The sequence below is a fragment of the Taudactylus pleione genome, unplaced genomic scaffold (assembly GCF_031769625.1).
Source record: "Taudactylus pleione unplaced genomic scaffold, aTauple2 ptg000804l, whole genome shotgun sequence".
Lineage (NCBI taxonomy): Eukaryota > Metazoa > Chordata > Amphibia > Anura > Myobatrachidae > Taudactylus > Taudactylus pleione.
In genome coordinates this window covers 173,044-187,586 of record NW_028285206.1, presented here as the reverse complement: position 1 = coordinate 187,586, position 14,543 = coordinate 173,044, and the positions used below count along the sequence as shown (strand labels likewise).

General features: G+C 49.8%; 1 protein-coding gene across 1 annotated transcript in view; it reads left to right on the top strand.

The window, feature by feature from the left end:
* Positions 1 to 14,543, top strand: part of LOC148474865 (uncharacterized) — a 77,235-nt gene that overhangs the window by 31,732 nt on the left and 30,960 nt on the right. The window contains exons 2-3 of the mRNA XM_088458072.1: positions 14,134 to 14,212; positions 14,316 to 14,413. Of these exons, the coding sequence (XP_088314198.1) occupies positions 14,179 to 14,212; positions 14,316 to 14,413 (132 nt within the window). The 5' untranslated portion in view covers positions 14,134 to 14,178. The remainder of the gene's footprint in view (positions 1 to 14,133; positions 14,213 to 14,315; positions 14,414 to 14,543) is intronic.

Here is a 14,543-nt window from a genome sequence, read left to right as displayed (position 1 = left end):
GTGTGACCTGTGTATGACCTGTGGGATGTGTGTTAGATGCGTGACCTGTGTATGACCTGTGGGATGTGTGACCTGTGTATGACCTGTGGGATGTGTGACCTGTGTATGACCTGTGGGATGTGTGATCTGTGTATGACCAGTGGGATGTGTGATCTGTGTATGACCTGTGGGATGTGTGTTAGATGCGTGACCTGTGTATGACCTGTGGGATGTATGACCTGTGGGATGTGTTAGATGCGTGACCTGTGTATGACCAGTGGGATGTGTGACCTGTGTATGACCTGTGGGATGTGTGTTAGATGTGTGACCTGTGTATGACCTGTGGGATGTGTGACCTGTGTATGACCTGTGGGATATGTGTTAGATGTGTGACCTGTGGGATGTGTGTTAGATGCGTGACCTGTGGGATGTGTGACCTGTGTATGACCTGTGGGATGTGTGTTAGATGCGTGACCTGTGTATGACCTGTGGGATGTGTGACCTGTGTATGACCTGTGGGATGTGTGACCTGTGTATGACCTGTGGGATGTGTGATCTGTGTATGACCAGTGGGATGTGTGATCTGTGTATGACCTGTGGGATGTGTGTTAGATGCGTGACCTGTGTATGACCTGTGGGATGTATGACCTGTGGGATGTGTTAGATGCGTGACCTGTGTATGACCTGTGGGATGTGTGTTAGATGTGTGACCTGTGGGATGTGTGTTAGATGTGTGACCTGTGGGATGTGTGTTAGATGTGTGACCTGTGTATGACCTGTGGGATGTGTGACCTGTGTATGACCAGTGGGATGTGTGACCTGTGTATGACCTGTGGGATGTGTGTTAGATGTGTGACCTGTGGGATGTGTGTTAGATGTGTGACCTGTGGAATGTGTGTTAGATGTGTGACCTGTGGGATGTGTTAGATGCGTGACCTGTGTATGACTAGTGGGATGTGTGACTTGTGTATGACCTGTGGGATGTGTGTTAGATGTGTGACCTGTGTATGACCTGTGGGATGTGTGACCTGTGTATGACCTGTGGGATGTGTGTTAGATGTGTGACCTGTGGGATGTGTGTTAGATGTGTGACCTGTGGGATGTGTGTTAGATGTGTGACCTGTGGGATGTGTTAGATGCGTGACCTGTGTATGACCTGTGGGATGTGACCTGTGTATGACCTGTGGGATGTGTGACCTGTGTATGACCTGTGGGATGTGTGATCTGTGTATGACCAGTGGGATGTGTGATCTGTGTATGACCTGTGGGATGTGTGTTAGATGCGTGACCTGTGTATGACCTGTGGGATGTGTTAGATGCGTGACCTGTGTATGATCTGTGGGATGTGTGACCTGTGTATGACCTGTGGGATGTGTGTTAGATGTGTGACCTGTGGGATGTGTGTTAGATGTGTGACCTGTGGGATGTGTGTTAGATGTGTGACCTGTGTATGACCTGTGGGATGTGTGACCTGTGTATGACCAGTGGGATGTGTGACCTGTGTATGACCAGTGGGATGTGTGACCTGTGTATGACCTGTGGGATGTGTGACCTGTGTATGACCTGTGGGATGTGTGTTAGATGTGTGACCTGTGGGATGTGTGTTAGATGTGTGACCTGTGGGATGTGTGTTAGATGTGTGACCAGTGGGATGTGTGACCTGTGTATGACCAGTGGGATGTGTGACCTGTGTATGACCAGTGGGATGTGTGACCTGTGTATGACCTGTGGGATGTGTGACCTGTGTATGACCTGTGGGATGTGTGTTAGATGTGTGACCTGTGGGATGTGTGTTAGATGTGTGACCTGTGGGATGTGTGTTAGATGTGTGACCTGTGGGATGTGTTAGTTGTGTGACCTGTGTATGACCAGTGGGATGTGTGACCTGTGTATGACCTGTGGGATGTGTGACCTGTGTATGACCTGTGGGATGTGTGTTAGATGTGTGACCTGTGGGATGTGTGTTAGATGTGTGACCTGTGGGATGTATGACCTGTGGGATGTGTTAGATGCGTGACCTGTGTATGACCTGTGGGATGTGTGTTAGATGTGTGACCTGTGGGATGTGTGTTAGATGTGTGACCTGTGTATGACCTGTGGGATGTGTGACCTGTGTATGACCTGTGGGATGTGTGTTAGATGTGTGACCTGTGGGATGTGTGTTAGATGTGTGACCTGTGGGATGTGTGTTAGATGCGTGACCTGTGTATGACCTGTGGGATGTGTGACCTGTGTATGACCTGTGGGATGTGTGACCTGTGTATGACCTGTGGGATGTGTGATCTGTGTATGACCAGTGGGATGTGTGACCTGTGTATGACCTGTGGGATGTGTGTTAGATGTGTGACCTGTGGGATGTGTTAGATGCGTGACCTGTGTATGACCTGTGGGATGTGACCTGTGTATGACCTGTGGGATGTGTGACCTGTGTATGACCTGTGGGATGTGTGATCTGTGTATGACCAGTGGGATGTGTGATCTGTGTATGACCTGTGGGATGTGTGTTAGATGCGTGACCTGTGTATGACCTGTGGGATGTATGACCTGTGGGATGTGTTAGATGCGTGACCTGTGTATGACCTGTGGGATGTGTGTTAGATGTGTGACCTGTGGGATGTGTGTTAGATGTGTGACCTGTGGGATGTGTGTTAGATGTGTGACCTGTGTATGACCTGTGGGATGTGTGACCTGTGTATGACCTGTGGGATGTGTGATCTGTGTATGACCAGTGGGATGTGTGATCTGTGTATGACCTGTGGGATGTGTGTTAGATGTGTGACCTGTGTATGACCTGTGGGATGTATGACCTGTGGGATGTGTTAGATGCGTGACCTGTGTATGATCTGTGGGATGTGTGACCTGTGTATGACCTGTGGGATGTGTGTTAGATGTGTGACCTGTGGGATGTGTGTTAGATGTGTGACCTGTGGGATGTGTGTTAGATGTGTGACCTGTGGGATGTGTGTTAGATGTGTGACCTGTGTATGACCAGTGGAATGTGTGACCTGTGTATGACCAGTGGGATGTGTGACCTGTGTATGACCAGTGGGATGTGTGACCTGTGTATGACCTGTGGGATGTGTGACCTGTGTATGACCTGTGGGATGTGTGTTAGATGTGTGACCTGTGGGATGTGTGTTAGATGTGTGACCTGTGGGATGTGTGTTAGATGTGTGACCTGTGGGATGTGTGTTAGATGTGTGACCTGTGTATGACCAGTGGAATGTGTGACCTGTGTATGACCAGTGGGATGTGTGACCTGTGTATGACCAGTGGGATGTGTGACCTGTGTATGACCTGTGGGATGTGTGACCTGTGTATGACCTGTGGGATGTGTGTTAGATGTGTGACCTGTGGGATGTGTGTTAGATGTGTGACCTGTGGGATGTGTGTTAGATGTGTGACCTGTGGGATGTGTTAGTTGTGTGACCTGTGTATGACCAGTGGGATGTGTGACCTGTGTATGACCTGTGGGATGTGTGACCTGTGTATGACCTGTGGGATGTGTGTTAGATGTGTGACCTGTGGGATGTGTGTTAGATGTGTGACCTGTGTGTGACCTGTGGGATGTATGACCTGTGGGATGTGTTAGATGCGTGACCTGTGTATGACCTGTGGGATGTGTGACCTGTGTATGACCTGTGGGATGTGTGTTAGATGTGTGACCTGTGGGATGTGTGTTAGATGTGTGACCTGTGGGATGTGTGTTAGATGTGTGACCTGTGTATGACCTGTGGGATGTGTGACCTGTGTATGACCTGTGGGATGTGTGTTAGATGTGTGACCTGTGGGATGTGTGTTAGATGTGTGACCTGTGGGATGTGTGTTAGATGTGTGACCTGTGTATGACCTGTGGGATGTGTGACCTGTGTATGACCTGTGGGATGTGTGTTAGATGTGTGACCTGTGGGATGTGTTAGATGCGTGACCTGTGTATGACCTGTGGGATGTGTGACCTGTGTATGACCAGTGGGATGTGTGACCTGTGTATGACCAGTGGGATGTGTGACCTGTGTATGACCTGTGGGATGTGTGACCTGTGTATGACCTGTGGGATGTGTGTTAGATGTGTGACCTGTGGGATGTGTGTTAGATGTGTGACCTGTGGGATGTGTGTTAGATGTGTGACCTGTGGGATGTGTGTTAGATGTGTGACCTGTGTATGACCAGTGGGATGTGTGACCTGTGTATGACCAGTGGGATGTGTGACCTGTGTATGACCAGTGGGATGTGTGACCTGTGGGATGTGTGACCTGTGTATGACCTGTGGGATGTGTGTTAGATGTGTGACCTGTGGGATGTGTGTTAGATGTGTGACCTGTGGGATGTGTGTTAGATGTGTGACCTGTGGGATGTGTGTTAGATGTGTGACCTGTGTATGACCAGTGGGATGTGTGACCTGTGTATGACCAGTGGGATGTGTGACCTGTGTATGACCAGTGGGATGTGTGACCTGTGTATGACCTGTGGGATGTGTGACCTGTGTATGACCTGTGGGATGTGTGTTAGATGTGCGACCTGTGGGATGTGTGTTTGATGTGTGACCTGTGGGATGTGTTAGATGCGTGACCTGTGTATGACCTGTGGGATGTGTGACCTGTGTGTGACCTGTGGGATGTGTGTTAGATGTGTGACCTGTGTATGACCTGTGGGATGTGTGTTAGATGTGTGACCTGTGGGATGTGTGACCTGTGGGATGTGTGTTAGATGTGTGACCTGTGGGATGTGTGACCTGTGTATGACCTGTGGGATGTGTGATCTGTGTATGACCTGTGGGATGTGTGTTAGATGCGTGACCTGTGTATGACCTGTGGGATGTATGACCTGTGGGATGTGTTAGATGCGTGACCTGTGTATGAACTGTGGGATGTGTGTTAGATGTGCGACCTGTGGGATGTGTGTTTGATGTGTGACCTGTGGGATGTGTTAGATGCGTGACCTGTGTATGACCTGTGGGATGTGTGACCTGTGTGTGACCTGTGGGATGTGTGTTAGATGTGTGACCTGTGGGATGTGTGTTAGATGTGTGACCTGTGGGATGTGTGTTAGATGTGTGACCTGTGGGATGTGTGTTAGATGTGTGACCTGTGGGATGTGTTAGATGCGTGACCTGTGTATGACCTGTGGGATGTGTGACCTGTGTATGACCTGTGGGATGTGTGACCTGTGTATGACCTGTGGGATGTGTGTTAGATGTGTGACCTGTGTACGACCTGTGGGATGTGTTAGATGCGTGACCTGTGTATGACCTGTGTGTGACCTGTGGGATGTGTGTTAGATGTGTGACCTGTGTATGACCTGTGGGATGTGTGACCTGTGTATGACCAGTGGGATGTGTGACCTGTGTATGACCTGTGGGATGTGTGACCTGTGTATGACCTGTGGGATGTGTGTTAGATGTGTGACCTGTGGGATGTGTGTTAGATGTGTGACCTGTGGGATGTGTGTTAGATGTGTGACCTGTGGGATGTGTTAGATGCGTGACCTGTGTATGACCAGTGGGATGTGTGACCTGTGTATGACCTGTGGGATGTGTGACCTGTGTATGACCTGTGGGATGTGTGTTAGATGTGTGACCTGTGGGATGTGTGTTAGATGTGTGACCTGTGGGATGTGTGTTAGATGTGTGACCTGTGGGATGTGTTAGTTGTGTGACCTGTGTATGACCAGTGGGATGTGTGACCTGTGTATGACCTGTGGGATGTGTGACCTGTGTATGACCTGTGGGATGTGTGTTAGATGTGTGACCTGTGGGATGTGTGTTAGATGTGTGACCTGTGGGATGTGTTAGATGCGTGACCTGTGTATGACCTGTGGGATGTGTGTTAGATGTGCGACCTGTGGGATGTGTGACCTGTGGGATGTGTTAGATGCGTGACCTGTGTATGACCTGTGGGATGTGTGACCTGTTTATGACCTGTGGGATGTGTGACCTGTGGGATGTGTGATCTGTGTATGACCTGTGGGATGTGTGTTAGATGCGTGACCTGTGTATGACCTGTGGGATGTATGACCTGTGGGATGTGTTAGATGCGTGACCTGTGTATGACCTGTGGGATGTGTGACCTGTGTATGACCTGTGGGATGTGTGTTAGATGTGTGACCTGTGGGATGTGTGTTAGATGTGTGACCTGTGGGATGTGTGTTAGATGTGTGACCTGTGTATGACCTGTGGGATGTGTGACCTGTGTATGACCAGTGGGATGTGTGACCTGTGTATGACCTGTGGGATGTGTGACCTGTGTATGACCTGTGGGATGTGTGACCTGTGTATGACCTGTGGGATGTGTGTTAGATGTGTGACCTGTGGGATGTGTGTTAGATGTGTGACCTGTGGGATGTGTTAGATGCGTGACCTGTGTATTACCTGTGGGATGTGTGACCTGTGTATGACCTGTGGGATGTGTGACCTGTGTATGACCTGTGGGATGTGTGACCTGTGTATGACCTGTGGGATGTGTGATCTGTGTATGACCTGTGGGATGTGTGTTAGATGCGTGACCTGTGGGATGTATGACCTGTGGGATGTGTTAGATGCGTGACCTGTGTATGACCTGTGGGATGTGTGACCTGTGTATGACCTGTGGGATGTGTGTTAGATGTGTGACCTGTGGGATGTGTGTTAGATGTGTGACCTGTGGGATGTGTGTTAGATGTGTGACCTGTGTATGACCTGTGGGATGTGTGACCTGTGTATGACCTGTGGGATGTGTGTTAGATGTGTGACCTGTGGGATGTGTGTTAGATGTGTGACCTGTGGGATGTGTTAGATGCGTGACCTGTGTATGACCTGTGGGATGTGTGACCTGTGTGTGACCTGTGGGATGTGTGTTAGATGTGTGACCTGTGGGATGTGTGACCTGTGGGATGTGTGTTAGATGTGTGACCTGTGGGATGTGTGTTAGATGTGTGACCTGTGGGATGTGTTAGATGCGTGACCTGTGTATGACCTGTGGGATGTGTGACCTGTGTATGACCTGTGGGATGTGTGACCTGTGTATGACCTGTGGGATGTGTGACCTGTGTATGACCTGTGGGATGTGTGATCTGTGTATGACCTGTGGGATGTGTGTTAGATGCGTGACCTGTGTATGACCTGTGGGATGTATGACCTGTGGGATGTGTTAGATGCGTGACCTGTGTATGACCTGTGGGATGTGTGACCTGTGTATGACCTGTGGGATGTGTGTTAGATGTGTGACCTGTGGGATGTGTGTTAGATGTGTGACCTGTGGGATGTGTGTTAGATGTGTGACCTGTGGGATGTGTGTTAGATGTGTGACCTGTGTATGACCTGTGGGATGTGTGTTAGATGTGTGACCTGTGGGATGTGTGTTAGATGTGTGACCTGTGGGATGTGTGACCTGTGTATGACCTGTGGGATGTGTGATCTGTGTATGACCTGTGGGATGTGTGTTAGATGCGTGACCTGTGTATGACCTGTGGGATGTATGACCTGTGGGATGTGTTAGATGCGTGACCTGTGTATGACCTGTGGGATGTGTGACCTGTGTATGACCTGTGGGATGTGTGTTAGATGTGCGACCTGTGGGATGTGTTAGATGCGTGACCTGTGTATGACCTGTGGGATGTGTGACCTGTGTGTGACCTGTGGGATGTGTGTTAGATGTGTGACCTGTGGGATGTGTGTTAGATGTGTGACCTGTGGGATGTGTGACCTGTGGGATGTGTGTTAGATGTGTGACCTGTGGGATGTGTGACCTGTGGGATGTGTGTTAGATGTGTGACCTGTGGGATGTGTGTTAGATGTGTGACCTGTGGGATGTGTGTTAGATGTGTGACCTGTGGGATGTGTTAGATGCGTGACCTGTGTATGACCTGTGGGATGTGTGACCTGTGTATGACCTGTGGGATGTGTGACCTGTGTATGACCTGTGGGATGTGTGTTAGATGTGTGACCTGTGTACGACCTGTGGGATGTGTTAGATGCGTGACCTGTGTATGACCTGTGGGATGTGTGACCTGTGTGTGACCTGTGGGATGTGTGTTAGATGTGTGACCTGTGTATGACCTGTGGGATGTGTGACCTGTGTATGACCAGTGGGATGTATGACCTGTGTATGACCTGTGGGATGTGTGACCTGTGGGATGTGTGTTAGATGTGTGACCTGTGGGATGTGTGTTAGATGTGTGACCTGTGGGATGTGTTAGATGCGTGATCTGTGTATGACCAGTGGGATGTGTGACCTGTGTATGACCTGTGGGATGTGTGACCTGTGTATGACCTGTGGGATGTGTGTTAGATGTGTGACCTGTGGGATGTGTGTTAGATGTGTGACCTGTGGGATGTGTGTTAGATGTGTGACCTGTGGGATGTGTTAGTTGTGTGACCTGTGTATGACCAGTGGGATGTGTGACCTGTGTATGACCTGTGGGATGTGTGACCTGTGTATGACCTGTGGGATGTGTGTTAGATGTGTGACCTGTGGGATGTGTGTTAGATGTGTGACCTGTGGGATGTGTTAGATGCGTGACCTGTGGGATGTGTGACCTGTTTATGACCTGTGGGATGTGTGACCTGTGTATGACCTGTGGGATGTGTGATCTGTGTATGACCTGTGGGATGTGTGTTAGATGCGTGACCTGTGTATGACCTGTGGGATGTATGACCTGTGGGATGTGTTAGATGCGTGACCTGTGTATGACCTGTGGGATGTGTGACCTGTGTATGACCTGTGGGATGTGTGTTAGATGTGTGACCTGTGGGATGTGTGTTAGATGTGTGACCTGTGGGATGTGTGTTAGATGTGTGACCTGTGTATGACCTGTGGGATGTGTGACCTGTGTATGACCAGTGGGATGTGTGACCTGTGTATGACCTGTGGGATGTGTGACCTGTGTATGACCTGTGGGATGTGTGTTAGATGTGTGACCTGTGGGATGTGTGTTAGATGTGTGACCTGTGGGATGTGTTAGATGCGTGACCTGTGTATGACCTGTGGGATGTGTGACCTGTGTATGACCTGTGGGATGTGTGATCTGTGTATGACCTGTGGGATGTGAGTTAGATGCGTGACCTGTGTATGACCTGTGGGATGTATGACCTGTGGGATGTGTTAGATGCGTGACCTGTGTATGACCTGTGGGATGTGTGACCTGTGTGTGACCTGTGGGATGTGTGTTAGATGTGTGACCTGTGGGATGTGTGTTAGATGTGTGACCTGTGGGATGTGTGTTAGATGTGTGACCTGTGGGATGTGTGACCTGTGTATGACCTGTGGGATGTGTGTTAGATGTGTGACCTGTGGGATGTGTGTTAGATGTGTGACCTGTGCGATGTGTTAGATGCGTGACCTGTGTATGACCTGTGGGATGTGTGACCTGTGTGTGACCTGTGGGATGTGTGACCTGTGGGATGTGTGTTAGATGTGTGACCTGTGGGATGTGTGCTAGATGTGTGACCTGTGGGATGTGTGTTAGATGTGTGACCTGTGGGATGTGTTAGATGCGTGACCTGTGTATGACCTGTGGGATGTGTGACCTGTGTATGACCTGTGGGATGTGTGACCTGTGTATGACCTGTGGGATGTGTGACCTGTGTATGACCTGTGGGATGTGTGATCTGTGTATGACCTGTGGGATGTGTGTTAGATGCGTGACCTGTGTATGACCTGTGGGATGTATGACCTGTGGGATGTGTTAGATGCGTGACCTGTGTATGACCTGTGGGATGTGTGACCTGTGTATGACCTGTGGGATGTGTGTTAGATGTGTGACCTGTGGGATGTGTGTTAGATGTGTGACCTGTGGGATGTGTTAGATGTGTGACCTGTGGGATGTGTGTTAGATGTGTGACCTGTGTATGACCTGTGGGATGTGTGACCTGTGTGTGACCTGTGGGATGTGTGTTAGATGTGTGACCTGTGGGATGTGTGACCTGTGGGATGTGTGTTAGATGTGTGACCTGTGGGATGTGTGACCTGTGTATGACCTGTGGGATGTGTGATCTGTGTATGACCTGTGGGATGTGTGTTAGATGCGTGACCTGTGTATGACCTGTGGGATGTATGACCTGTGGGATGTGTTAGATGCGTGACCTGTGTATGACCTGTGGGATGTGTGACCTGTGTATGACCTGTGGGATGTGTGTTAGATGTGCGACCTGTGGGATGTGTGTTAGATGTGTGACCTGTGGGATGTGTTAGATGCGTGACCTGTGTATGACCTGTGGGATGTGTGACCTGTGTGTGACCTGTGGGATGTGTGTTAGATGTGTGACCTGTGTGTGACCTGTGGGATGTGTGTTAGATGTGTGACCTGTGGGATGTGTGACCTGTGGGATGTGTGTTAGATGTGTGACCTGTGGGATGTGTGTTAGATGTGTGACCTGTGGGATGTGTGTTAGATGTGTGACCTGTGGGATGTGTGTTAGATGCGTGACCTGTGTATGACCTGTGGGATGTGTGACCTGTGTATGACCTGTGGGATGTGTGACCTGTGTATGACCTGTGGGATGTGTGACCTGTGGGATGTGTGTTAGATGTGTGACCTGTGGGATGTGTGTTAGATGTGTGACCTGTGGGATGTGTTAGATGCGTGACCTGTGTATGACCTGTGGGATGTGTGACCTGTGTATGACCTGTGGGATGTGTGTTAGATGTGCGACCTGTGGGATGTGTGTTAGATGTGTGACCTGTGGGATGTGTTAGATGCGTGACCTGTGTATGACCTGTGGGATGTGTGACCTGTGTGTGACCTGTGGGATGTGTGTTAGATGTGTGACCTGTGTATGACCTGTGGGATGTGTGTAATATGTATATGAAAATGAAGGCATGAGACCAAGTTTAATGTCAGGCTCCTCCTATTACATACTTACCTGGTCCCGCTGTCCTGTAGTCGTCTGCACCTGGGGAAAATACATGTGGGATCCGCCATGTTCAGTACTGTTATATATTATTGCTGAGCTATTATCTGAGTTTGTAGTATTGCTTTGTACATTTGGAATAATAATATAAATGGTTACATATAGGAGAGGTGACTGCTGGGAATGGGACATTATACAGTAACACCAGGGGATGTGTCTGGGTGATGACTGGAGAGGTGACTGCTGGGAATGGGACATTATACAATAACACCGGGGGATGTGTCTGGGTGATGACTGGAGAGGTGACTGCTGGGAATAGGACATTATACAGTAACACCAGGGGATGTGTCTGGGTGATGACCGGAGAGGTGACTGCTGGGAATGGGACATTATACAGTAACACCGGGGGATGTGTCTGGGTGATGACCGGAGAGGTGACTGCTGGGAATGGGACATTATACAATAACACCGGGGGATGTGTCTGGGTGATGACTGGAGAGGTGACTGCTGGGAATGGGACATTATACAGTAACACCAGGGGATGTGTCTGGGTGATGACCGGAGAGGTGACTGCTGGGAATGGGACATTATACAATAACACCGGGGGATGTGTCTGGGTGATGACTGGAGAGGTGACTGCTGGGAATGGGACATTATACAGTAACACCAGGGGATGTGTCTGGGTGATGACGGGAGAGGTGACTGCTGGGAATGGGACATTATACAGTAACACCGGGGGATGTGTCTGGGTGATGACCGGAGAGGTGACTGCTGGGAATGGGACATTATACAGTAACACCGGGGGATGTGTCTGGGTGATGACTGGAGAGGTGACTGCTGGGAATGGGACATTATACAGTAACACCAGGGGATGTGTCTGGGTGATGACTGGAGAGGTGACTGCTGGGAATGGGACATTATACAGTAACACCGGGGGATGTGTCTGGGTGATGACTGGAGAGGTGACTGCTGGGAATGGGACATTATACAGTAACACCTGGGATGTGTCTGGCTGAGGACTGGAGAGGTGACTGCTGGGAATGGGACATTATACAGTAACACCAGGGGATGTGTCTGGGTGATGACTGGAGAGGTGACTTCTGGGAATGGGACGTTATACAGTAACACAAGGGGATGTGTCTGGGTGATGTCTGCAGAGGTGACTGCTGGGAATGGGACGTTATACAGTAACACAAGGGGATGTGTCTGGGTGATGACTGGAGAGGTGACTGCTGGGAATGGGACATTATACAGTAACACCGGGGGATGTGTCTGGGTGATGACTGGAGAGGTGACTGCTGGGAATGGGACATTATACAGTAACACCGGGGGATGTGTCTGGGTGATGACTGGAGAGGTGACTGCTGGGAATGGGACATTATACAGTAACACCGGGGGATGTGTCTGGGTGATGACTGGAGAGGTGACTGCTGGGAATGGGACATTATACAGTAACACCAGGGGATGTGTCTGGGTGATGACTGGAGAGGTGACTGCTGGGAATGGGACATTATACAATAACACCGGGGGATGTGTCTGGGTGATGACTGGAGAGGTGACTGCTGGGAATGGGACATTATACAGTAACACCAGGGGATGTGTCTGGGTGATGACTGGAGAGGTGACTGCTGGGAATGGGACATTATACAGTAACACCGGGGGATGCGCCTGGGTGATGACTGGAGAGGTGACTGCTGGGAATGGGACATTATACAGTAACACCAGGGGATGTGTCTGGGTGATGACTGGAGAGGTGACTGCTGGGAATGGGACATTATACAGTAACACCGGGGGATGTGTCTGGGTGATGACTGGGGAGGTGACTGCTGGGAATAGGACATTATACAGTAACACCGGGGGATGTGTCTGGGTGATGACTGGGGAGGTGACTGCTGGGAATAGGACATTATACAGTAATACCAGGGGATATGTCTGTGTGTTGACTGTAGAGGTGACTGCTGGGAACGGGACATTATACAGTAACACCAGGGGATGTGTCTGGGTGATGACTGGAGAGGTGACTGCTGGGAATGGGACATTATACAATAACACCGGGGAATGTGTCTGGGTGATGACTGGAGAGGTGAAGGCTGGGAATGGGACATTATACAGTAACACCAGGGGATGTGTGTGGGTGATGACTGGAGAGGTGACTGCTGGGAATGGGACATTATACAGTAACACCGGGGGATGCGCCTGGGTGATGACTGGAGAGGTGACTGCTGGGAATGGGACATTATACAGTAACACCGGGGGATGTGTCTGGGTGATGACTGGAGAGGTGACTGCTGGGAATGGGACATTATACAGTAACACCGGGGGATGTGTCTGGGTGATGACTGGGGAGGTGACTGCTGGGAATAGGACATTATACAGTAATACCAGGGGATATGTCTGTGTGTTGACTGTAGAGGTGACTGCTGGGAATGGGACATTATACAGTAACACCAGGGGATGTGTCTGAGTGATGACTGGAGAGGTGACTGCTGGGAATGGGACATTATACAGTAACACCAGGGGATGTGTCTGGGTGATGACTGGAGAGGTGACTGCTGGGAATGGGACATTATACAGTAACACCGGGGGATGTGTCTGGGTGATGACTGGAGAGGTGAAGGCTGGGAATGCGACATTATACAGTAACACCAGGGGATGTGTCTGGGTGATGACTGGAGAGGTGACTGCTGGGAACGGGACATTATACAGTAACACCAGGGGATGTGTCTGGGTGATGACTGGAGAGGTGACTGCTGGGAATGGGACATTATACAATAACACCGGGGGATGTGTCTGGGTGATGACTGGAGAGGTGAAGGCTGGGAATGGGACATTATACAGTAACACCAGGGGATGTGTGTGGGTGATGACTGGAGAGGTGACTGCTGGGAATGGGACATTATACAGTAACACCGGGGGATGCGCCTGGGTGATGACTGGAGAGGTGACTGCTGGGAATGGGACATTATACAGTAACACCGGGGGATGTGTCTGGGTGATGACTGGAGAGGTGACTGCTGGGAATGGGACATTATACAGTAACACCGGGGGATGTGTCTGGGTGATGACTGGGGAGGTGACTGCTGGGAATAGGACATTATACAGTAATACCAGGGGATATGTCTGTGTGTTGACTGTAGAGGTGACTGCTGGGAATGGGACATTATACAGTAACACCAGGGGATGTGTCTGGGTGATGACTGGAGAGGTGACTGCTGGGAATAGGACATTATACAGTAACACCGGGGGATGTGTCTGGGTGATGACTGTATCATTGTGTGTGTCAGGTTCCTATAAGGTGTCAGGATGTCACTGTCTATGTCTCCATGCAGGAGGGGGAGTATATAGAGGAACACAGGGGTCTGTACAAGGACGTGATGATGGAGAATCACTGGCCCCTCACATCACTGGGTAAGAGGAGACTGTCAATTATTGTACAGGGGCGAGTAGGTAAGGGGGCTCCCTATATACACAGATCACCTGATAATCACATATATACAATGTACTCCTACAGATGGACCCAGTAACAGAAATACCCCAGAGAGATGTCCCTGTCCTCTGTATACACATGACTGTATGGAGGAGAATCACAGGATCCCACAGGAGGATCAGGTAATATAGGTTCTTTAGAATATACAGAAAAAAGAGTGTCTTATTCCAGGCGCACAAAAATAATTAAAACATAAGTTTTAATTCATCTTACAATAAACATATTACACAGAAATGAACAGTGAAATATTAA